This window comes from Equus przewalskii, chromosome 8, assembly GCF_037783145.1.
Source record: "Equus przewalskii isolate Varuska chromosome 8, EquPr2, whole genome shotgun sequence".
Lineage (NCBI taxonomy): Eukaryota > Metazoa > Chordata > Mammalia > Perissodactyla > Equidae > Equus > Equus przewalskii.
The window spans coordinates 44,766,650-44,792,979 of NC_091838.1; the positions used below are offsets into that span (position 1 = coordinate 44,766,650).

Here is a 26,330-nt window from a genome sequence, read left to right on the forward strand (position 1 = left end):
GGTAATGCATTAGAGAAAAGCAATGAAAATAGGCTCTGCACTGTTTTTATGAAGCAGGCAGAGGGAGGTGATGGAAATAACCCTTGGCTCTGGGTCCCAAGTGCTGGGTTCTATTTTCAGGCCCTGCTGCTTGGGCGAATCACTGTGCTTCTCTGTGTAAAAGCAGAGTATTGGCCATAATCTCCTAAGGTTATTGTAGCTGTAATAGGGTGTGGATGTAAGAGCCTGAAAAGGAATCCAGAGTCATTGTAGATTTCTTAATTTATATGATTCTATGCAATTAAAGAGACCAAGTAAATTCTGGGAACTATCGGAAAGATTGTTTCTATATAATACACAAAAAATTATGGTATCTATACATTGCAAGTTTGATTGCTAAATCTTCAAAATCTAGTGGAATTGTAGAAAATTCAGAAGGAACCATCAAATCGTATGATGAGATCATTATAATGCATGTAGCAATCTTCACCCTGCAAAGAAAAAAAATGCTTCATTTAGAAATGTCTACAAAGCCATGATTTTTATGTATTAAGTACTTGAGAAGGTAATCTTAGGACAGATAAAGGGAAGTACCATGTGAGAGTGATAAACTAGTGGAATTTTCTACCCATGTATGCAGAAATTAGAAAAAATTTTGAGAACATTTAAGCAGATGAAGAAATGACAATCCATCATGGATTATCAAAGGAAACTATAAGATGTGGTGTTCATCCCTAAATGTTAATATTGACAGTGATCATATTTATTACGCCCTCCCACAGTGTGCCCCTAGGTTCCAATGGAAGTTGATACAGCATGGCTCCAATTCAAGAAGGCAAATTTTAAGCTATAAAAAGTTCTTTTCAGTATGGTAAATTTCCTTAAAAATAATATTACTAGAAATGTAATCTAAGAATTTTATGTTGGGTCGAGTTGAACTAAAAACATGATAGTAGAAATTTATAGTAGAAAAACAATATTAGTATCACAGGAAAACATTAATAGCTCCTTCTCACTGAATAATGACCAAGATAGGCCCACTTTCCCTTTTAGAATCATCGAATCTTAGAGTGGTCAGTGCCCTTGGAGATGATCTCACTCAGTGCCCACCTCCTGCTCCCACCACCTACTCTCACCTCAGGTCAAATATTCATTCTTTACTTAACAAATGTTCCTTCCACCTCTGCTTGAACACTGCCAGTATTTGGCAGCCTACTCCTCTGAGGAATACTATTCCCTTGCTGGACCTCTCAGATTTATTCTTCTACTGAGCCTAAATCTACCTGCATATACCCTCTACTCACTGCCTGGTGACACCTTCTGGACACAGTTACTCCCCTTGTGTATACAGCATCTAGACTTTTGAAGCCTTCTCTTGCCCAGGGTAACATTCAGTTGCTCTCCAAACAATGCTATTTCCAGACACTATAAAATCCTGACAGCTCTTCTCTGACCACAGTCTGTTTTCCAGAAGGCCTCCTTAGGTATCTGGGTAGAAAAAAGGGAGGGATAAAGTGTTTGATTAATTAAAGTGGGAGTGCTACTTCACGTAATCAGAATCGCAATTTCTGCCAACAAACCCTAACATTTTATTAACTTTTCCATAGTGGACACACTGTTAGCTCAATATGCTTAGGCCCACTTGAATTTTCTCGTTGTTCTCAGATGCACTGCTATCAACCCACCATCTCAAAGTTCAGCGTGTACCTTCATATTCATCCCTGCTGAATAGCTTGTTGGCTAAAATCTATTATTTCTGCTTCAGGATATTTTGGAATCTTGATTATTTGGTTGAACACAGTAATGATTCATCTAATAATTTTATCATCTTAAATTTATAAGCATGTTTCCAAGGTATTGATGGAAATGTTGAATAAGATTGTACCAAGGCTGAGTTAAGGTGAGCAAGTGCTAATGATAAGAATTTAGTGAGAAATATAATTTAGTGAGAATTGTACTTTGATGCTAGTATTTCTTTTAATCTTGCTCTAATTTTATAACCTATTAAAATATACTGTTTGTGCTAATAAATACAAGTTAAATTAATAAACACTTATTTTTATTAGCATTTTTCTTTTTTCAGAAAATGCACAATTGAGAGGAAAGAGTTCACTTTCCATCCTTTCCTCCTACCTTCCTTCCTTCCTTCCTCTATTCCTTCCACAATGTGACAATAATGTTGCAATATCCATTGATGGAGAAAGTGAGCATTCTTTTATCATGATTTTATTTTAAGTAATTGCATTTTGGAGAGAGGAAAGCTAAACTATTCATTATTCTTTGTGGTCTCTGTTAAGTTCTGAAAATTACCTTGTATTCTCATTATGTCCTTTTTTTGATAGTCATTCCTCACAGACTTTCAGGCTGTACGGCCAATTTTTATTCCTTTCTGTCCAGCAGGTCTGCCCTTATCAAACATTATGACATTCAAGCTCCTTCTGCCCCTTATCCTTGAAGTTCACTTTTAAGAGGACAGAAAATGTTTTCTATGCTATGCAAAGCATGACCATGCTTCAAGTTAGCTTTGGAATTAGAAGAAATCACTTTTAGACTACCCTTTTTGAGGTGTGATGCACAAACATTATAAGGTTAATCAACCTTTTAGCTATTAGTGGCTTTTGATTCTTGTGAGATTAAAATTGTCATTTCTCTTTTTCATGCAGATGTGTTATTTGACTGAATATTGAAGTTAAGCTTAAATTTGTTACATTTTAGGTGGAAAGGAACAGATTTTCATTTTGGGCAAATATGCATAATATACCCTTTTCTCTGGATCTCACAGCGCTTACATTAGGTACAATACTAGTTAAGATGTCTATTCTGACTTTTTTCCCTAGGACAAGTAAATTCAAATAAAAAATAAGACAGGGGCCGGCCCCGTGGCCGAGTGGTTAAGTTCACGCACTCTGCTTCAGTGGCCCAGGGTTTTGCCGGTTCAGATCCTGGGTGCAGACATGGTACTGCTCGTTAGGCCGTGCTGAGGCTGCATCTCACACAGCAGAGCCAGAAGGACCTCCAACTAGAATTCACAACTATGTACTGGGGGGCTTTGGGGAGAAGAAGAAGACGAAAAAGAAAAGAAGATTGGCAACAGATGTTAGCTTAGGTGCCAATCTTTAAAAAAAAAAAGAAGGCTAGGCCAGTGTAGCTTTCCTTTAAAAAAAAAAGACAGAATAAGGATTAGTGGCCAGATAATATTCACACAAGGATGCAGGAAAATAAAATGTACAGTATATGCAACAACCCCTTCCTAAAACAAAATATACCAATGAAAATTTGGTTTGTTCCTAGAGTCTGAACACAGAGATTATTAACTGAAATGACCTGGCTTAGTGTGTGAGGTCAAAAGTAATCAGAGGATTAAAGACCAGAAAGTACTGTGCTTGGCGAGCAAACCTGCTGCTTGTGCAGACATGGAGCCTTTCTTTCAAAGTAAGCTTGGTTCCTTGACACTCTGTCCTGAAACTAAAACTTAGATCATTGAAAGTCCTCTATTGGGATGTCTGTAACATTATTTGACTGTCTTTTGTTTAAGCTCTAATGTATGCATCAAAATTAAAGTTGTCTTCAAGTGTTGACATCATAGGAAACCATGCAGCTACCCAAACTTCACTCCCAAGTCCTGGGACTTGGATTGGTTGCCTCCCGACTCCACATTACTACTGTGGTCCAGGGACATGGCAGGCAAGAGCCAACAGAATAACTTCGACGTTTGAGGTAGAAATAATACTTTAGGTAGCTCTTATTTAAACTAGATAGGCTATCATGGCTGGGTAGTATTTTTCAGGACCCCTTCCCACTTCTCAGCTTACTTAGTCTTAGCAACATCCATGATGACATCAAGCTAGTACACATCAGAACATGGCAAAACAATTTGTTTTAACTTTGTTCTGTGAACCTCAGCAACCTGACCCAAGCCTGGGTTCACATCGTGACCTGGGTTTACTTTCTCTTTTCATCTTCTGCCTTTCCCAAAGCTGCTTTGCAATCCTCCTCCCTTCTACTCTCTCTTCTACTTCACCTCCTCTTTTTTGTACTAGTCATCGTTTTGCTTCTCTCCCTCCTTCTATTCTCCCTCCCTCTTTTCTCTCTCCCTCTCTTTCTCCCTTCTTTCTTCTTTCTTTTTCTAATCATTCACAATCAAACTAACTAAAAATCTTCCATCCTCAAGCCAAATTTCTTTTTATTAAGGAGAAACTATACAAAAGTAAACTTATATACCAAGCCACGTTAATTTGGCTTTCTCTTTATGGGAACTGGTGGTAAAGGAGGAATTATTGTATGGTCTCCCAGGGACTGTCCTTTTTAAAGTGACTCATTCGAATAGGTAAACTCTGATCTGTTGTTTAGTTTTTTCTAATGGCTTAACAGATAGGTCCAGAACTGGAGGCTGCAGAATATTGTATAGATGGAAGCCTTCAGCTGATTTTGCAGATTGACTTCTGTAGAGAATATTAAGATCACAGAAGGTTAAATAATTGAGAAAGTTTCCATAATCAATAGACAAACAAGCATCAAAAACAGTACTCTCAGCTTCATAGGCTTCTGGGATTTTAGAAACTATTAAGGACCAAGAAGAATTCTTTAGCTTATAAACCTAAATGGCAAAAAAATAAATTAAAAAAAAATTTCTTTTGGTAGGAAGCCCCTAGGCCCCCATTTTCTATAAAGAAAGATTGATGATATCTCTATGAGCTTGTCTAAATTGAACCATGGAAGAGTCTGTAGGTATCAAATGCTTCTATTCTCTCTTTTTTTTAATCCTACACACCATGCATAACAAAAGCCTAGAACACAGTGGTGAGTGTATAGTTGTAAGAAAAGAGAAGTTATAGCTGTACCCTGCACCGTAGTTGGATTTGACCATGGGAAAGATGATCCTTATTGAGAAAAAAGTTGCCTAGACTCTCAGTCTGCCTCTCCTCCCCTGAGGAAATTCAAACACAGTGTTGCAAGTCAACTCTTCTGCTCCTCCCGTCCTCTCAAGTGAGACAACTTATCCCATGGTTGCTTAGGCCAAAGGAGAAGGAATTCAGGAGCATGGTTCTTTCACTTAAAAGAATCTCATCTCTAGTTGCAAGCAGTCCTGACTTCTGGATGAAACCCAATTGCCTCCATTTAATCAGAACGATTTTTTTCCATAGATATTCTCTGCTGTGCCCCAATACGCAAATCAATGTTTAATCAATTTCAGCCATTTCTTCCAATTACACTGTAATCATATTTTATAAATCTACCTAAGGGTTGGTTTTTGTGAGTCCCAGATAAATTAGGCCCTTCTTGTTTCATCCTCAGATATCAGTCCAGTAATATGCTCAGAGAATTTAACCAGGAACAGGCATGATCTTGCTTTTATGAAGCCAATCTGAGTGCCCTGCACAAGTAAGAGGGAAAGTCTGGGAGTGGAAACAGCTCCTTTCAGAGCGGCTGTAGCGCTGCATGAGCATTTGGACAGATGGGCCATTTTCTTGTGAAAGAAAGTTGTATCTCACAAGCTATCAACACCCAACAGCTTCACTAAACAAAACTTGAGATAAGAAATCAATTCAAGAAGAGCTCAGATGTTTGTGGTATTGTCTCCCAACACATCCTATGTGTCAGGAGCCCAGCTTTATCCTGTAGACCACCTAGTCTGTTCATTGGGGAGGACAGTATTTGTTCAAACATAGTTCCTTTTGTCTGTGCTGGGCAATAGCATGATACATTCAGAAACTGCCCTCTGAAAGCCAAAGCTTTGTCTCTTACAGGGATTATGAAGACATGGATTTCTTGAGAAGTGTCTGCCCACCTGTGTTTAGATTCTAAATTGTGGGAAGATCATGGTAGCCAGAGTATCTAAGAGATGCTCGGGAAAAAGTCTGTTGAGGTTATGGAGACTTTTCAGAGAACAATTTCCCCCTTTAAAATGGCTAGAATAGATGAAGAATTCTTAAGAACTGTCATGGAATATTGGACCAGATGGATCCCTGAAACATTTTATTTATCCCTTCTCTTTTAGCTTTCCATCTAAGAATGTATCCTATTTTAGAAAGCCTCCAAGGAATGGAATTTTCCATAACTTTTCCCCATTAGCCATTTTTTAACTTCTACAGAAGCCTTCCATCACAAAATTCTTGATCACTTTTATGACCTAATGCTCACTGCTGCAGTCCAAACTTGATTCCTTTGCTTTATCTTCTGCTGTTCATGTTGTCCACAGAGGGGCCCATCAGAGCTGAAGCCCATTATTAGATCACTTCTTGGCTTCTTCTCTGAGGCTAAATAAGAGGGTTTTTTTCCTCCTCTTTTTGTAGATCATGTTTTTTCAACTATTTAATGATTTTTGTTGCTGAAAATTTGAATGGGGATTTCCTGTGTCTGGAAATGCATTAGGCCTCGAACTTTGTAGCCCTAACGCTCCTCCTGCTACCTCTAAAACTACACCAATTAAGATGAGACTAAGAGAATGAAGCAGCTGCAAACAAAACGAAACATCACACAAGCAAAAAATAAAACCACCAAGTGGTTGTCTTTCTGAATTTTGACTGAGTAAGACATTTGTAAAATGAAGCATGCTTCGAAGTTAAGTGGGAATCTCATTTATTGAGGACTGATCAACAAGAACTTGGTCAGGTTTAGATAAATACCTACACAACTCACAATTTAAAATGCAGAATGTTAAAAACTAGGCATGCCATGAAGATAAGTATGGCCCTTTCTTAGTATATCTGCTACATATGTAATGTCTAGTTACCATGGGCATTTGGAAACCATTGAGCCATTATTGCAATAGTTTTCAAAATGCTACTAGATACAGTTATTTCAGACTTTTACAATTATATTTGATCTCTAGTTGTCTTTTAGGTGGCATGCTGTATTTTTCAGGTTGTAGTATCAAGATTATCAAGATTATGATTGTATGATTAAATGTAGATATTTTCAATTTGTTTCTGTGCTTTGGAACAGTTGAAATAGGGTGCAATATATCTGACCTTTAATGTTTGGTTAAATTCACTTATAAAACTATCTGAGCCCTTTGCCTTTCAAAGGTATATCTTTGATCACTTTTGCTATTGTTTAATGTAGCAAGCATGCAAAAGACTTTGTTTAACATGTATATGCAATCCAAAGAACAAGAATGAAAGGATTACTCGTGTTCTCATCACTCAATTTCAGAGAAAGAACACTACCAGTGCCTTAGATGCCCTCTGTGTTCCCGTCTGATCATCTCTTCCTCTCTGTCTCAACCCCCTTTTGATATAAAAACTATCCTAATTTTGGTTTACTGTTACCTTGCTTTTCGTCATGATTTTACCATCTTTGTATGCATTGCTAAAGATTTTATTATTTAGTTCAACAGAATTTTGAAATTTATCTTATGGAATCATATTCTATTTGTTTTGTGATTTTCTTTTTTGTTTTTGCTTTTTCCATATTTTTGTTTTGATATTCATTTATACTAACACATGTAACTGTATGTCATTTCACTACTTTATAATATTCCCTTGTATGACTATACCACGATTTATTTATCCATTCTACTGTTGATAGACATTTGAGTTGGTCCTATTTAGAGGCCTTGTGATTGCTTCTGTATGATCACTTTGCTACATGTCTCCAAGAACTCAAGTGCCAGAATTCCTCTAAGATATGCACCTAAAATGGAATTATTGGATTGTGAGATGTACATATGAAACTTAAAAGGAAAACTTCAATTGTTTTCCTAAATGATTTGAATGATTTCCTGCTCCTACCAGCCGTGGATGAGAATTCCTATTGCTCAGCATCCTTGCCAAGACTTCACATTGTCAGATTTAAAATGTTTCACCAATTAGATAGGTGAAAAGTGGTATCTTATTGAGGCTTTAATTTATATTTCCCTGATCAATAATGAGGTTGGTCATCTTTTCAAATGCTTGATGTCCATTCATAATTTCTTTTCTGTGAAATGCCTATTAGTGTTTTTTTTCCATTTGCCATTTGGGCTGCTTGTCTTTTTCTTGTTGATTGTTGATTCTTGTAGAAATTCTTTATATATTTTGAATATAAACCATGTTTTGTTATATATATTATAAATATCTTCTCACAACTTGAAGCAACTCCTCATTCTATGATTTCTCTTGGTGAACATAAAGGCTTCATTTTCTTATAGTTGAATTTATGCATCTTTTTCTTATGCTTTGCATTTTTTATATCTTGTTTAAGAAATCTTCGCCTCTCCCCAAAGGCAAAGATGTTTTTCTTTTTCTTATAAAAGTTTTAATTTTTGAATTCATTTAAGTATTTAGTCTATCCATAAATAATTATATAGATTTTTCATTTTTAGCATTTTGGTTTAACTTCTTTAATATAGTTTCCATCTCTCTGATGAAATTCTCCATCTTTTCCAGTAGATCTTCTAATATTTCAATCATAGTTTTTTAAAAGTCCTTGTCTGATAGTTTAAATATCTGGACTATATTTTGGACTGGTTCTATTGAATACTATATTTCCTGACAACGGACCTTTTTGTATCTTGTTTATCTTATAGCTCATAAGTTTTGATTGGATGCTGGATATCACATGTAAGAGAACAGCAGAGCTTGAGGGGAATAATATTTATGTCCAAAAATGAGAACGCCCCTTCTTCTGTCAAGCCATTGATATGAGAGTGGTTGAGGCCATCTGTTCATAGTTGAGCTAGGTTTGGATTTTGTTGTTTCTATTCTTACCTTTGGGGCTCACATACTTCAAATTTCTTCAGCAGTAGGCTGCTGCTACTCTGTTTTTAGTATAGGAGTTGGGTTGCTGGAGGAGTGTTCTCAGTGTCTTGCTTCATCCTCAGCTTTCAGTAGGCTCTGTATTTCTGCACCACAGAAGGTGTCTCTCCATGCTCTTGTCCTTCCTTTCGATGTTACTGCTCTGGTTGTTATTCACTAGAAGCCCTGGTGGGGACAGGGAGGTTTCTTGGTTCTCCTGCCCTCAGTCTTAGCCAGGCTCTGTGTACCTGAGCTCAAGGGTGAGGCTCTCTCAACATTTTCCTCCTCCCCCTGTGGAAGCCCAACTCTTCCGTGTATCATCGGAGTGAGTATCCTGCCTCTCACCCAGTGGCAGCAGAACTCTGCTTTATATCATGCAGGATTCTGGGTGTGAGTGGGTTTCCAGCCCTCCCCTAGAGATATATGTGTTTTTCCTAGTGTCAGTGTAGGACAGGAGTGCGATTTCCTACTCCTTTCCCTGTAGCCACTGACCTTTGCCCTGGACTGCCCTAGACAGTTTTCTGCCTCTCCCCCAGGGGCAGCTGAGTTCTGCTTCATTTGAAGAAGGGTCCTGCAGCAGGTAATTTCTTGCCTGCCTCCCAGCATTATCTGGTCATTGTCTGCACTCCTGTACCACCGAGGTGGGCTCTGTCGGGGCTTCTGTCCTGCCCCCAATATTTCTTGTGAGCACCTGATGAAGGCCCGTGGAAAGGATCTGGAAAATGGGTTTCTAGTGTCCTTATGTGAGGGGTTTCCAGAAATTCTAAACTCTCACATTAACCCACATTCACCCTTTAAAAATGTGTTAGCATTTTAGTTGTTTTCTTCATTCCTGCTTTTATGACTATCAACTCTTCCTCTTGTCACTGCCAAAGGACAGTTCATGTGTCTTATCTTTCCTGAAGGGGCTTGTTATCCTCTGGAATTCAGTTCCTCTGGTTTAATTGCAATCTCAGATCTCTGATGGACCTAAAAAATGTTATGATTTTATGAATTTTCCATCTTTCTGTCATTGTTAGGATGGGGGCAACATTTTCCTGTGGCTATCTATATCTTAAGAGAAAGCAAACTGATTTTTCTTCTCCCTGCCACCACCACTCTCCATTCCCCTTCTGTGCCTTGTTTTTCTTTATAGTATTTAAAATTATCATTATATTGTATTTATTTATTTATTGTCCATCTTCCTCCTCAGAGTGTAATCCTAGTAAGGCAGAATATTTGCTCATTTTTCTGTCTCTAGCACATAGTAGGAACTCTAAACTTGTTGAATAAATGCATGTATGAATGCCAGAGATCATGACGTTTTCTTTAGTATCTTGTATTTGCTCATTTTCATAAAACTGCCCTTCTTCTGAGGCTCTTCTCTCCCCCTTGTTCTGCCATATTTTTCATACGTCCCATTTTGATTATGTTCTTATTCATCCTTTAGTCAGGCAAACCTATTTGCACTCAGTATCTCTGTTCACATTGATAACAAAGAAGTGAGGGGCTTGTCCTTGGGACTCCTTTCTGTTTTCCGTTGATTTAGTCTGCCTCCTCTCCCAGACCCACACCTGGCCTGCAGGTGGTTGTGTGCCACTGCTAGTCTAATCTTTCATCCTAGTAGGCTTTCACCCAGTGAGTTTCTGCCCTACTATGTGAAGAAGGTTCTTCCCCTTCCTCCCAAGGCCTGAGTCTTTGGTAGTTAGGGCTAATGTGTGCCTCACAAATAAAGTCTACATTTCTGAGCATTGCCGTTCCCATTCTGCCTTCCTAGTTGTTTTTTCATTTGTTTGCTTGTTTTTTTAAATAACTTGTTGGGGAGAAGAATTTTCTTTTTTCTTTTTTTTTAAAGGTTGGCACCTGAGCTAACATCTATTGCCAATCCTTTTTTTTCTTCTTCTTCTCCTCCCCAAAGCCCCCCAGGACATAGGTGTATACTCTAGTTGTAGGTCCTTCTGATTCTGCTGTGTGGGACGCTGCCTCAGCATGGCCTGATGAGTGGTGCCAGGTGTGCGCCCAGGATCCAAACCTGTGAAACCCTGGGCCGCCGAAGCTGTGTGCGCTAACTTAACCACTTGGCCACAGGGCTGACCCCCTTCCTAGTTGTTTCGCTTTGGCTGCTATTGCTGTTACTGTTGTTTTAATAATTTTTACTCTTTACTGCATTTGGAAGAGATGGTGGTGAAAAGGAAGTTGAAGGGTGGGGAACTGGTCAGTGCTCTGCCTGCCTCAGGGAGCAGCACGTGAGGGGGCGCAGATGAGTGGGTGCCCCACTTCTCTGTTGGTTCTAGGCCATGTTATTGCTCCAGGGGCTCCACATCTGGCAACAGAGGCAGTGAAGGGACTGCACATTTTCCTTTCTTTTATGAGATGATTCTTTTTCATGAACTGGAGTTTACTATGTCTCTGGGTAGTCTGTGCTTGTTTTGTTTGCTTAAATAAGATCCAAATGTATTAAAATTAACGTTCATTTCTGCCTGACTCTGACATGAGGCATAACAAGTTTGTCATGTTTTGCTGGGTTATCCTTTGTGAAGTTGCATTAAAGCATGCTAGCCAGACACCATGTTGAATAAGACCTCATGCACTATTATTTTCTAAGTAAATGTAGAAACTCTTATGATAAGGAAAATTCAGGTTCACTAAAAATGCTACTAAATTAGAAGAAGCTTTTTGTCATCACCTAGTTTTTAAATCAATTAATGTTAAAATTACAGCTGCTATCTCAAAGTGGCCCCCAATATATTTAATGATTTAAAAATATGTATATTAAAACTAGCTTTGATAATCCAAATGGTTTATAATCATTCTTCCATAGCATTGTGCCAAAGACCTTATCCTATGGGATATCATTTAGTTTCCTATCATTCAAAACCATTTTCCCCATCTTCTCACTATTTAAGTAATAATTCTGGATTGGAGAACAGTGGTTTTTCAGAAAACATAAATGATTGGAAAACATAATGACTGGAAAACAACCTCAATTATTCTGAAGGATAAAATAATAGTGTCTGGATTTAGTTACTCTTATGTGTTATCTGAGAAAAAGTTCATTAAAACACACTTTGACACTTTAATCCACTGGAACTTTAACTTCATTGGGAAAATGGTTCTGAGATTGGTGATAACGTTGACTAATTGGTTGGTTCATACTACATGGGATTACACCACTTTCTGAATCAGAATTTCCTACTATTGCAACATATTTTTTCTTTACTCTTTTTTTCCCCCTTAGAAACAATCCATTTGGGTTCATTGCATGGCCATTTGTTAGTCTGAGGCATTGTGCTTGTTTGTGACTACGATGAAGTCATAGTGGGCTGAGCCTGTCTGTGTATACAGAGTCAATGGGAGATCCTGCAGCTGCTCAGGGAAGCAGACAGTGCAAGGGATCACCTTGATATTTCAAACCCAAAATCCTGCTTTCCCAAAGACATGGGTATTTTCATTTTAATCATCAAGAAGAGTTGTTCAACTTTGGTTTGCTTACTAAATGCTGTACATAGACATCAATCTATTGTACTTTCTTAAAACTTTTTATTGAAGGGTAATATTCTCAAAGTGCATAAATTCTAAATGTATAACAAGATGAATTTTTACAAATTGAGCACGCCTGTGTAAGTGATACTCAAATCAGGAAACAACATGACCAGTACCCCAGAAGCTCTCCTTGTGCCCTGTTCCTGTCACTAATCCTCCTCACCATGGGTAAGCATTCTCTCATTTTGCTTGTTTTTATATTTTATATAAATGGAATTATACACAACGTATTATTTTGTGTCTGGCTTCTTTCCTTCTTCATTACGTTTATGAGATTCATCTACACTTATCATGTATTGTGGTTGTTCATTCTTACTCCCGTGCTGTGTTCCACTGATTAATACAACACAATTTATTCATTCTTCTGTTGACAGACATTTGAATAGTTTCCTTTTTTAGGGTGGGATGGGGGCTATTATGAATACTTTATGAACTTTCTAGTACATCTCTTTTGGTGAAAGTATACATACACACACACATTCCTGTTGTATATATAGCTAGGAGTGGGATTGATGGGTCGTAGGGTATGCATATGTTCAGACTTAGTAGATAAACCAGTTTTCCAGATGGTTGTAAATACTTACATTCACATCAGCAATGTATGAGAATTCCAGTTGCTCCACCTCCTCACCAATATTTGGCATTTTCTGCCTTTTTCATTTTAGCCGTTCCAGTGGGTATGTATTGAATGTGGTTTAGTTTATATTTCCTTGATGATAATGAACCTGAGCACTTTTTCATATGATTATTAGTAATTTGTATATCCATTTTTTGTGAATTGTGTGTTCAAGTCTTTTGCTCATATTTCTATCAATTGACTCTCTTTTTGTTACTGTTTCCTAGGAATTCTTTATAATGTGGATATGGATCCCTTGTTGTGTTATGCATTGCAAATATTTTCTCTTCCTCTGTGGGTTGCTTTTCCACTCTTGTAATGGAGTCTTTGATGTACAAATATTCTTAATATTAAAAAGTCCAATTTATTATTTTTTTCTTTAGTTTCTTTAGTTTTTCTATAGTTTAAACTTTTTGTGTACAGTTTAAGAAAACTTTTCCTACTCCAACTTGACAGAGCTGTTCTATGCTTTCCTTGAACATCTTTATTTAGATTTAAAATTCATCTGACTTGATATTCATATATTGTATGATGTAGAGATCAAGATACATTTTTTCCAAGATACATTTTTCTATATCCTATTAACCTAGTATCATTTTACTTGGTTTTTAGCTTGTTTAAAATGTGTCCATAAAATTTAGTTCCACTGAAATTTTTTTATATTTTCCTGGGGAGAATTACTAATGATTCTTGAAAAAAAATTATGCCTATGGTGATTTAAAATTTATAATACAATCTACAGGTTTATTTAGCACTAATGTAAATTGAAATCTTTCAACACCAGATGGATTTATTATGCACAAATCACAATCATTTTTTAAAAAATAAATAATTGTTCTCACTTTTTCATTTGAATTCAATTCAACTCATGTTGATTATATATCTGTTAAAATTTGGGACAGTTGAGAATGGGGTTGAAGTTTGGAGCTCCATTTTTATGTCATTTAGGTTTTAAGTCATATAATGAAGTTTTGAAAGATACGTCAGCAATAAACCATCTTTTTTTAATATTCAAAATTATGTTAATAAAGAGAAGTATAAAGTGAGAACTTTTATTACTATTAGGATGAACTTAAACACCTCTTATGTTACGCCTTTGTACTAAGTTTTCTGCTAGTAATGACACAGATCTTTAGGATGTGAAAACAGAGAAGAAAATATAAAAGTTTCATTTCTGTATTGGGAATGCCTGTGAATGCTTCCTCTTTGAAGTCATTTCTGCTTAATCCTTTTTTGTCTTTTTATTATTTGTTCTAGGTTGTACTCGTCAGTGGACATCTGGACAGCTGGGACGTTGGGCAGGGTGCCATGGACGATGGTGGTGGAGCCTTTATTTCATGGGAAGCACTCTCGCTTATTAAAGACCTTGGTAAATATTTAAAAAATCATTAACCAATGTGTGAGGGTCTCAGTAGTGACATGTTTAACTCAACACACAAAATACTCAACAGATTAGTTATTGTGGTATGTTCAAAGATCCTCCTGAGGTCTATATGTTTTTTGTCAGGGGATTCCCAGAAAATAACTAATTTGTCTCCTTAAAGAAGAAAATTTTTATTCAAGTGTAGGCCAGACTTCCAAAGTATCAAATATGATCAGCCACTGGGGAAAATGAACAAGCAAATGAAACTAGAAAATTTAACCACATCAGTCAGAAACTATGGAAGGAAACCATGATCAAGTGCCAAGAAAAATCAGCAGCTCCTCCTGCTTCCTTTTTCTTGTTCATCTTAAAGACATTATCAGGGTGTTAGGATAGCTTTACTGCAGTCGTGTTTCCATGACGAAAGTCAAAGAGAGCAACATAGGACTGGAGGCATGATTCCTTTAGTCACAATGAAGAATCCAGGCTGCAAAATCGGACCTTCCAGGTAAACCTAGACATGGGGAAGGTGGACTGGCATAGAAAGGAAGGGCCAATAGTGAAAGCAGTTTATTTTGATGACCTTGTTTGCAAACAGAAAACGTGTGTTTTTTTCTTTGTGTTCTGGTCAAAAAGGTGGATTTTGAGTGAGGTTAGAAATAATGGAACAGTCTTAGGCGAGAGTTCCATGTCTGAATCAGAGCAGCGGCAGTTTAAAAATGCCTCATCAGCAGAATGTTTTATGTCATTACTATGGAGTAACCTCAGTTTCAGACATAGTAAAAATCAGAACAGTCCCTTTGGTGAAGGCTTTACATTGCTGACGTAAGCACATATGTGTTTAAATTCATGCTTTTCCTCCAGCTTTTAATGAACCCTCTCATCCTGTAAATCGGCCCGTTAAATAATTGTTCATCTTAACAGTAGATTGCTGGGATTGTATTGCTTGGGGAAAATCTTTGGTGTGCCATTTGGATTTATGCCTGACTTGTGTTTTAAAAATGGAAAAATGGAAAGGTGGTTGTGAGGTTTTTTGCTTCTAAATAGGCCAGTGTCTCTCAGCCTTGGCACTGTTGACATTTGGGACCAGATAATTCTTTGTTGTGGGATCTGTCCTGTGCATTGTAGGATGTTTAGCAACATCCCTGGCCTCTACATAGTAGATGCCTGTAGCACCATCCCTCCCTCAAGTTATGACAAACCAAAAAGCTGTCTAGACATTGCCAAATGTCCCCTGGCAGGGGTGTGTGGAGGGACACATAAAATTGCCCCACTAAAATAAATGAATAAAAAATCTCTAGGAAACCTGAACACAGGGTCATTTATTTTTGAAAGAAAACAAACTAATTGGAAACCTTACATTGTAGATACTTACACTTTTAACATCATTATCATACTGAGCACCTACTATGTGAAAGCACTTTGTAAAATCTGGGCATGTAGAGAGGTTGCAAGCATGTCCTCTGTTCTCAAGACCCTTAGAATAGAGTTGGAGACATACACATGCACCTATACACATAGTTATCAAAATAGACATAATTTCAAGGCCTACTTTTAGAATTGGGTAAGGCATGAGAGATTGTCCAGCAAATACAACCAAAAAACACACATTCCTTTAGAGAAGATCTGGGAGACTGTATGTGAATTCTTTCCTCTTCCCCCTTCCCTTAAAAATATCCCCTTGGCTATCATCTCTGTCTTTTTTTTTTTTTTTAAAGATTTTATTTTTTTTCCTTTTTCTCCCCAAAGCCCCCCGGTACATAGTTGTGTATTCTTCGTTGTGGGTTCTTCTAGTTGTGGCATGTGGGACGCTGCCTCAGCGTGGTCTGATGAGCAGTGCCATGTCCGTGCCCAGGATTCGAACTAACGAAACACTGGGCCGCCTGCAGCGGAGCGTGCGAATTTAACCGCTCGGCCACGGGGCCAGCCCCAATCATCTCTGTCTTTAAGTCTATTCCAGGATGAAGTGGGTTCTAGAGATGAAGGAGGCAGATAGCAAACATTTCCCTCTTTATTGGGCATATATATTTATTTTGGAAGTTAATTTTATTTTAGTTTGTTCACCCAGCTTGATTGGAAGCGGAGTGGTAGAGTGAAAAGAGAACTGGACCCGTCTGAATTGGATTTCAGGTCACTCTTTGTCACAAACTACTCTTTTGACCTCAGGCAGGTCATTTGAACTCTCTGGGCTTTGTTTTCCTCATCTCTACTCGACTGGACTGTAAGCTTCCAGAGTATTTTATCTGCTCTAGGTTGGAATAAAATTTGTGTCTTCTCTAGGCTTTGAATCTTATTTCTTTAGTACTCAGCATGGGACCCTAAATCACTGTTAACTGAGTTGAATTCAATTGCATAGATAAATGTCAAACAGCATGCAAATGTGCATTGAGTATTTTTTTCCAGGTCCAAAAGTACACCAACTTCAGTTGATAGGTAATGATCAGTCTCCTTCATTTCAGGACTTAACTCTCCTATATATTTCTGAAAACCTATGTAAATATGTGAATAAAAGTCTAAAATAGAGAGGAATATTTCCTTTGAGTAGGTGTTAAGAGGCAGCATGGCATATTGTTAAAAAAGCACAGACTCTGGAGCCAGACTGCCTGGGTTCAAATCCAGCTCTGCAACCTACTAGCCACGTGGCCTTAAGCAAGTTACTTTTTCTCTCTGTGCCTCAGTTTTCTTATCTGGGAAACGAGGATAATAATAGTTCCTGTCTCATAGGGTTACTTTGAAAATTAAATAATCTATGCACATAATGTACTTAGAATGGCACCCGATCAGTACTCAATAAATGTTAACTTTTATTATTTAATAAGCATGACTCTGACAGTACTCCATTTTTTTATGTAAGGGAAGATAATAATTTTCTTTATCCCCACCCCCATTAGTGATTACTTTGCGTCCTAGCCTAATATGTTTGTTATACTGATGTAACTCCAGGGCCAGCTGCTACAGTATCCCTCAATATCATTTCCCTTTACTATTTAAGTTGCCATCCTTTGTCTTATGGAAATCCAGTGACCCCTTCACTTTTTTCCACTTTCATACTAAAATCTCAGGAGTCTAAATTTCTCCTGTCACTTCTTGCATCTACTTCCTACTTAGGTTGAATGCCCAGTCTCCACTCTGCACCTCACTTCCTGTGATTGCACCCCTTGAGTATTACTCTTAATTTTAATATCAGAATTAGATTGTGGATTTCTATTTGTAGATTGCCTTTGTGTTTTAATATGAAGAACTGGGTTCAACATGTAATATATGAGTTCTAGATGAAAATTACTGATATACTTAAATAAGAAATAGGACTTTGGGCTAGAGGACAAGAAATGGGTTCATAAATATATTACTTAATTACATTGAGCCCAAACTGTTTAATTGGTGAAATATGAAAGCTCTGTGGCAATCTCTTTTTCCAAGAAACGTGAGACTCCTTTTGGCTGCTGTTCTTGGATGAGAGGTCACGCAGCATGCATATCAAAGTGCCTCAGTGGGGCTTGTTAATTTGAAGCATTGGTCCAGTGGGGCTTTCTGATATTTAGGAATATTGTTCTAAGATTCATCCTGCTTGTCTTTTCTCCTTTGTTCTCTTCTTTCACGACTCTTACAGAGTCACTGTTTCTGCCCAAATCATCAGCTAAAACTATATTTGATTAATCTAACAGAAGAGATATTTGTGCTTTGCAAATATAATCAGTCATTCCTGAGTATCTGTCAACAGAAGGCTATTTACTATGAAATGCTATTGAGTACTTTTTTGTGTTTGTGGTTTACTGGACTTGAAACTGTTTGTTTGAAATGTCATTTCCTGGAATGTTCTAGTGTCAGTGGACAAAGCCTATGGCCAAGGATGTTATGCTTCAAAATGTTCATTTGGCACTTGAAAAATAAACCACCATCCATCCTGAAATTCTTCCAACTTTACCATTTTCTCTGAAGTTAGAATTTTGAGTTTTCAGGCCTAAACAAAGGAAAAAAACTTATATTTAACAGTACTACCCGATTGTTGAAATGTGGAATATATGTAAAACATCTTTCTACAGAAATTTGAATGTGAACAACCTGATTGTGATTATTATAGATCTTGGAAGTCCATATATTAGAAAAATATTTTATTTATATGTTCTTTCACTCATATACTCAACAAATATTTATTGTGCACTGACTACATGTTAGTATGCCAGATGCCCTGTACCAAAGAGGTCTGAGACATGGTTCTTGAAATTCTTGAAGTGGGAGAGACATTTAACTCAAAAATTGCAATGAAATAGTTATAAATTCTTTAACTGAAATGTGTACAAATTACTTTGGGCCCCTGGTGAAGAGAGGGTCAACCATGGCTTGGCTGGCTCAGAGCACTTTCACAAAGGTGATATTTGAGCTTTCTTTGGTCAAGATAAATAGGAATTTCTGAAGTGAAAGGGGCACAATGAAGAATTCCCAGCAGGGCATAGAGCTTCCAGTCCTGCACATCATTAACGACGAGGAAAAAGTTGTTGACAATAACAGTCTTGGGGTTGTTGCGGGTAGAGGCTTTGTAGAATTGCAAGAGATGTTCACTTTTTACCTGATATATTTATAAAACATCAGATGTTTTAATAATAAGCATGTGTTACTTTAGTAATCAAAAAAATCCTCAAAGACCAAAAAAAAAAAAGCAAAAAGAAAAGGGAGATTCGAGATTCTTGGTATTGCTATTACCATAAACACTTACCAGGTACAACAGGGCAGAGGTAGGAAGTAGTAAGAGTCATACATACAGGAGTCACCAAGCCTTCCAGGCTCAGCGTATACCAGGGAGCACAGCCTAATTAATGTATGTGAAGGCTTTGGTGTCGCTAGAGCTTTATGCAGTCATTTCTAATGCAATGGGTTCTCTCTTAGAGGTGGGGATCCATCCAGGAAGAGGGTTTCGTTCTCCCAGGCCCTGGTCAGGCCTCCATTAGAAAAGTCTCAGCAAGTCCAATCCAGAATAACTGAGCGAGGGAAATGAACAGCTTCCAATGAAGTGGAAACCTAAAGGGTAGAGCTAGAGACAGCTAGAGCTCTGAAGCAACTTGGCACTAGCACAGACCTAGAAAGCAGATCTCAGTTACAAAGGACCTCCCCCTGGGCTTAGCCATACCTCTGGGTGTAATAACAGCTCTAAAAGCTAGCATTTACTGAATATTGCTGTGTTGTAGACATTGCACTCCACTACGTACATGCTCTCTTTTCTTCCAGACAATAACCCCAAGCAGTAGATACTCGTTATATTCATTTTGCCCAAGAGGAAACTGAAGCAGAGAAAAGCAGAGTACCCCGCTCAAGGTCACACAGCTATTATGTAAAAAATTTAAATCCAGGCAGCCTGACTCCAGACCTAATACTCTTATGTACTTTATAATATTGTTTTACTAGAAGAGCATTCCCCGTCTCTTTCTAGGAACACTCATTCTTAGGATATCAAGATGTTATGTAGAAAAAAAATGTGTCCCATGGCGAAATAATTTTGGGAAACTCCCTCTTGGCAATTTCTTTATTCACCAAAAAACATTTGAGAGTCTTCCATGGATAGAGTGTGCTTTGAAAAGCACCGCTCTGGGCCATTATTGGAGTTGGTAGAACTGGCCAAGAATACCGAGCAAGAAGATTTGCTCAGATACGTTCATAGAACTGAGTACAAATGGCCTTGGATTTGTTCTCATTCTAGATTTTCTAGGCTATCTTTGGGATCTTGCAGTTGCCAGCAAGATAGAACCATGCAGTGGTTCCTTAATTGCAAGGTAGAGATTATTCTTATATTTCTTCTTGAAGAACTTTTGTACCCACCCATGTGTAAACTCTACCCAGCAACTATATTCTTATTCATACTATCTGAGCTTATTTTACTAAAATAAATGTAGTATTATTGGAAATGTTTGACATATGCTAAGGACTCTCTCTGTCAGGTTTTTCTATGGCCCCAAATGAATCAGAATTTGGTAGGATTTTTCTTTCCTAGAAGGAATTTTTATCTTAAAATATTCCACAAACTCTCCCTACTCCCATTTTCACTGTTTTTCTTTCACAATTATTTCATGAACACTGGAAGGGAGACTGATAGCCCTGGGAAAAGTAGCCTATTAAAATCGCCAGTCTTCAGTGGTGGAAGGAAGTACCTTTAGGAAATAATATATCTGCTTGTGGAACTGTCTAAGAAATTAACTTGTTTTAAGTCTTAGGAAAAAGTACATTTCTCCCTGACATTAAATTTCATTTTTATTAAATTTAATTTTAATATATAGTGGTTGTTTGCTTTTATTTTTTCTGAAAAAATTTTAGTCTTGACTTTTTAGAATTGCATTTAGTGCCAAAAATACCTACAACAAAGAAGAATTAGAAACCAAGAATTTGTTTACTTTTTTTTGTTACGTCTAAAAATAGACTTATGGGGGCAGGCCCCATGGCCAAGTGGTTGAGTTCACACGCTCTGCTTTGGTGGCCCAGGGTTTCAACAGTTAGAATCCTGGGTATGGACATGGCACCGCTCATGAGGCCATGCTGGGGAGGCGTCCCACATGCCACAACTAGAAGGACCCACAACTAAAAATACACAACTATGTACCAGGGGGCTTTGGGGAGAAAAAGGAAAAATAAAATCTTTAAAAGTAGACTTATGGTCGGGGCATTTGTGGCTCCTTCTCATGGTCTTTTGAGGATGATCTCATTTTTTATTCAGATATACTATTTCCTCTAGTGGCAAGTTATGTAGTGTCTAGCCTTATCCTAAGACCTGTGGCAGATACATATTTTTTCAGCTGGAAATTGCTGAGAACTTTCCCTGAGGTTTGAACACATTCATAAGTTTCACTAAAATACTTAGCATCTTTATATTCATTCAGCTAACATAGACCTTTCCACTGGCATGTGTAAAAAGACCAACTGTGTATAGATTGATCTTCCAAATATGTTATTGAGATAAAATAAGATTTGTTAAAAATGAATCACTTAGAATGTGTTCTACCTTTTAGTTTGTATGTGGTATAGGATATTCTGTAGTCATTTTGGAGCTTACATGAACGTTGCTCTTATTATTTTATCACTTAGTTAAAATGCACCATTTCAGTGTAAAAATAGGCAAGTCTCAGGCCCAGTGGCATACAACATTGTGACCAATTCCTTTCTGTCTGACAGAGTCTGGAGGGGTGGCAGATGAATGCTGTGAGAGGAAGAGTCTCACGGGGCCCCTTTATCCGTAGTGTGCTCAGCTTCCTCCCCAACATCTGCTTTGATTTGGTCTGTATGCCTTAGAAAGTTAAGACAAGTGGTGTTGGTAAAGGAAATGGCAGCTTAAAAAATTAGTGTTTTTTATCCTAGAGAAGAAGGATTATGGAAAGACTGAATAATGATATCCTTAGTGCCCCAGTGGATTTCCTCCCACCCAAGAATGGGATCCATCTAAATCCAGGGTGGAGCTGTCTGGAAAATGTAGGCTACCTCATTAAAACAATATCCTCACAGTATTGCACAACTTGGCTCACAAGGAGATCTCCTATTTCAATAATAAATATTGAACACCTACTTCATGTTGGGCAAATAAAATGGGTAGGACACAGGTCCTTCCATCAAGGCGCTCACAGTCAGGTGGCAATGGCTTCACATGGACAGTGACATTTGAGCTAAGCCTTGAAAGGGTGGAAGGTGGGAGAAGAAAGAACAAAATCAGAGCTCATGAAAGTATGTAGTTTGAGGAGTGGAGGAGGTTTGGTGAGTCTAGATCAATAGGTGAGTGAGGAAGGGTGGGAAATGAATCAAATGAAAGGTGAGAGTCAGTTTGTAAAGGGCACTGGATACAAAGCTGAAGTTTGGAATTGGTGCTGTGGGCAGTGGGAGCCATTGAAGATTTTAAGCATGGGATTGGCATGATAGGATTTTTTCTAAAGTAAAGATACCGGGTAGGTTATCCTTTTAACCTGTAAAGAACTGTGATGAATACAATAGAGACACAGGAAAATGGAGTGGGAGACTCCAGCTAACATACCAAGCCTGCAAAACCACAGCTCTGGAGTTATTAAGCAAGTTTTATTTGCTATTTGCTATGTGGCTGACAAGCCAGCTTCTACCTCGCTATGCTAAGTATACTAAAGAGGAAGCGATGGGGTTTCCAGGGTTGCTGTGTTCTTCGCCTACACACTTCTCTGCATCATGCTAATGCTGCATTTTGCGAAAGCTGTGGTTTACTCAGCTTAGAATGAATTCTGTTCCAGTAAACTTGCCTAAAAACAGATGTCTGCCAGCAAAGAAATGGGAAAATATACTATGAACATCTGATTGGACTTTTATGCTTAACTGGACTTTAAAAATTGTCCTGGAAGATAAGGCGTTAGTTTAGTTCATTCTTAGACCCCTTCGACTCGGAACATCCTCAAAATTAAGCACTAGCAACAGAGAATATCTGTTGGGTGTGTGATGGAAACATCAGGCTAAATAAAGTATTGAAAGAAGCTGACTATTATAAGATTTCTTATTTGTAATGCTACTAATGCCTTCCTCATATTGGATAATCATCACTGATGAGCTCGTATTCAGCCCATGTTCTTGCCTGACACCAGCGTCTCTAGATTATATGATGTGACCCAGATCTCATGGATTTTTTCAACCCTTCAGATCCTGCTCCTTAACCCTTAAATAACTCAAAATCTGTGCGTAAATGAGAGGCAGTATGGTTAGTAAAGTAAGCATATACAATATGTTAGAGTATCTTGGGTTCAAATAATTCCATGCTACTTAGTAGTTGTACTATGTTGGACAAATTATTTAACCATTTAAATCTCAGTTTCCTCTTCTGCACAATGGAAACAATTTATCTTCAGTAGCTGATAGAATGATTTGAAATAATTTGGGCAGTATCTGGACCCTGCTAAACCATCAATAATAGTAACCATTATTATTAGAGCTAATTGCCAAAACAATGGGTAAAGGTGTTCCAGCAGAGGATATACTCTCAGGATCAACTTTCTCTCTCAAGTCTTGGTGTCTGTATCCCATTGCACAGTTCAGCTTGGTCAGGGCATCCCCACAGCAGAGAAGCTCTCATAATAGAAGAACAGTAGCTGGTTCTGATGAGCCAAACTCACAAACCATCACCCCAATATAGCCACCATCCATGAGTATATACAATGCCAATTCTCTCATCATTGCTGTAGAGAAGGGCAGTTAACAGATGCTTCATAAATGTTAAGGATGTGGGGATGGAGAAATCAGCTTTTACTGTCCCCTTTTCTGTCTCTGCCAATGTCCTTAACCCAGTAACACTGTGTATACAAAGATTTATAATATTTCTAAAGAAAAAAATAGTAAAAACAGGAAATTGCTGTTGAAGGCAACATAATTTACTACAAAGAAAATCATTTCAAATGTAGAAAAAAATCAAAGCGGAGAACACAAAGAATCAAATTAGTGCTTGCTGTTTACAATTTACCCTGCTAAGTGAATTCTCAAGAAATCTTCCTATTTTTTAACGTAGTCAAACCTGCAATCTCCAGGCATTCTCAGAAGATCCTCATGCATAGAAAACTGTTTTATTTATTGTTTTATCTTCTTGAAGTGAGTGTTTAGTCCACTAACTTTCAGTCTTATTTTCTAATGTATATATTTGGGGCCATACTTTTCTCTCTAAGCACTTTTAGCTGCTTTAGCTGCTTTCCACAAGTCTTGAAATACTGCCTTAATGGCCATCCAATTAAATATGTTGGAATTTTCATTGTGATTTCCTCTTTGACTCTCTATTATAACTTTCTTTGAGTTTCAAAAAATATGAAGTTAATATTGAGTCATTGAGTTCCAATTTTGTTGCATAGTGCTTGTTAAACATGATTTATAGAATATTAATTCTTTCGTATTCACTTAGACATAATTTTGGCTTTTTTTTTTTTTTTTGAGGAAGATTAGCCTTGAGCTAACATCTGCTGCCAGCTCTCCTCTTTTTGCTGAGGAAGAGTGGCCCTGAGCTAACATTTGTGCCCATCTTCCTCTACTTTATACGTGGGATGCCTGCCACAGCATGGCTTTACAAGCAGGGCATAGGTCTGCACCTGGGATCCTAACCGGTGAACCCTGGGCCACCGAAGCAGAACGTGTGAACTTAACTGCTGTGCCACCAGGCTGGCCCCTAATTTTGGGTTTTTATGTAGACAATTTTTAAAAAATGTGTTATGTTGACTTGAAAAACTATATAGCTTCCTTTTCCTTGGAATAGGGTTCTACATATATTCATGAGAGCAAAATTGTTAATTGTGCTGTTCAAAACTGCTGTATCATTACTAGTTTTTTATCCACTAGATCTATCTGTTTTTGAGAGAAGTATATATTAAAATCTCCCATTAAGATTGTGATTTTATAAATTTCTCCTTGAATTTCTATCAGTTTACCTTTATATAGTTTGAGGCTTGGTTGCTTCATATAGTTGAGCCTAAAGACCTTTATTCTTAATAATGATTTTTCCTGCAATTCTGTTTTATCTTATATTAATATAATGCAACCAACTCTCTTTTGGTTTCTCTTTATTTTTCTGTTCCTTCATTTCTGACTTTCTAGGCCATTGTGTTTTAGCTGATTCTGCTGTAAATGGCATATAGTTAGATTTTTAAATATTCAGTCTCACGGTATCAGTTATGAGGATGTTTGTTCTGTTTATCGTGATCACATATTTTAGTAATTTTCTAATTTTTTTTCTACTAAAGTTCCTATTTTTCTTTTTTTCTACTTTTTTTGCTTTCTGTTTGATTAATTGGTTTTTCTTTCACTCTCTCCCTATATTTCCCTCCACTGTTTGGAAACTTGTACGTTTTCTTTCTGTTCTTTTAGTGGTTACAAATAAAATGTCACAAGCATATTTGTCTTAATTAAATAATATAGCAATCATAAATTGCTCCAATGTATCCCTTTCCATTATACATATTATCATATAGATTACTGTCATCTTTTAAGTGCTATGCCTCAGTTTCCTCATATGTATGATGAGGATTATAATAGCATCTACTTATAGTTATGATAATTAAATGAGCTAGTTCAGTTCCTGGCACATAATAATTGCTTAGTAAATGTTGGCTGTTTTTATTATTTATAGTCAGTAATTATTAGATTACCAACATATTTACTGACATTTTTATCAACTATTATTCCTTTCTTCTGGCTCAGTTACCTTCTTCCTGAAGTAGAACCCACAGTAGTTCTTTTAATAGAGTTCTGTGAGCAATAAACTCTGTTTTATTTGAAAATGCCTTTATTTTGTTCTTATCTTTGAATGATGTTTAGTTGGGTATGGCGTTATAGATGGTAGTTATTTTCCAGAATTTGGAAGATATTATTCTGTTTTCTTCTGGCTCCTATAGTTGAGAAATCTAATCGTATCTATGACGATCTGCATTTTCTTGAGGAATGGTTTGGGGACATCTTTGTTTTGATTTCTTCCTGCTCTGATTCTTTTTGCTTCTTCAATTTGAGAACCTTTGTCTTTTCTTTCCTTTTGGATTCTGTAATGGCATAAACTATTATCTCCTCAAATATTGCTCTCTCTTATTCTAAAACAGAATAAATCCAAATACAGAAGAAAATAATACATTTAACATAAATTCAAAATCACGAAAACTTTATGATACTGTTTTTGGATATACACACTTAGAGAACAATGTTAAAACAATCAGAACACTGGTTACCACTGCAGAGGGTCTTTTCTTCATTGAGAACTTTTTTTCCTGAGAGAGCAAAGTGTGGAGGTGCCTGGATAGCAAATCCAGACGGGTTTTGGCCTGATCTCTGTGGGTTTCCGAGATCTTAGACCAGTCTTCCAGTTATTTTCTCAGCTTGGGGTTTTCAAAACCCCATGGGTTACTGCAGCATCAACTTTTACTTTCTGTTCTAGCTTAAATTCCCTAATTGTTTCTGGTGTCTGGGGACTTCTGTCTCTTTCTCTTTCCTTTTCTTTCTCTTTCCCTTCTCCCTCCCCGCCCTATCTCCTTTCCTTCCTCTCATTCTCTCTTCCTCTCTCCCTTTAGCTTTTTGTGAATTATACTATGGATGAAACAATAATTTTTAAAATTTTACTTTCTAAGCATTTCTACTTGCTTGTATGAGAAGGGATCCCTTCTGCCTTGGCTCGAGCAGTCAGAAG

General features: G+C 37.4%; 1 protein-coding gene across 4 annotated transcripts in view; it reads left to right on the forward strand.

The window, feature by feature from the left end:
* The window catches only part of CPQ (carboxypeptidase Q), a 462,588-nt gene that overhangs the window by 301,693 nt on the left and 134,565 nt on the right, over positions 1-26,330 (forward strand). For all 4 annotated transcript variants that reach the window (XM_008523652.2, XM_070631792.1, XM_070631793.1 and 1 more), the window contains one exon: positions 14,092-14,203. In XM_008523652.2, coding sequence (XP_008521874.1) covers positions 14,092-14,203 — 112 coding nt within the window. The remainder of the gene's footprint in view (positions 1-14,091; positions 14,204-26,330) is intronic.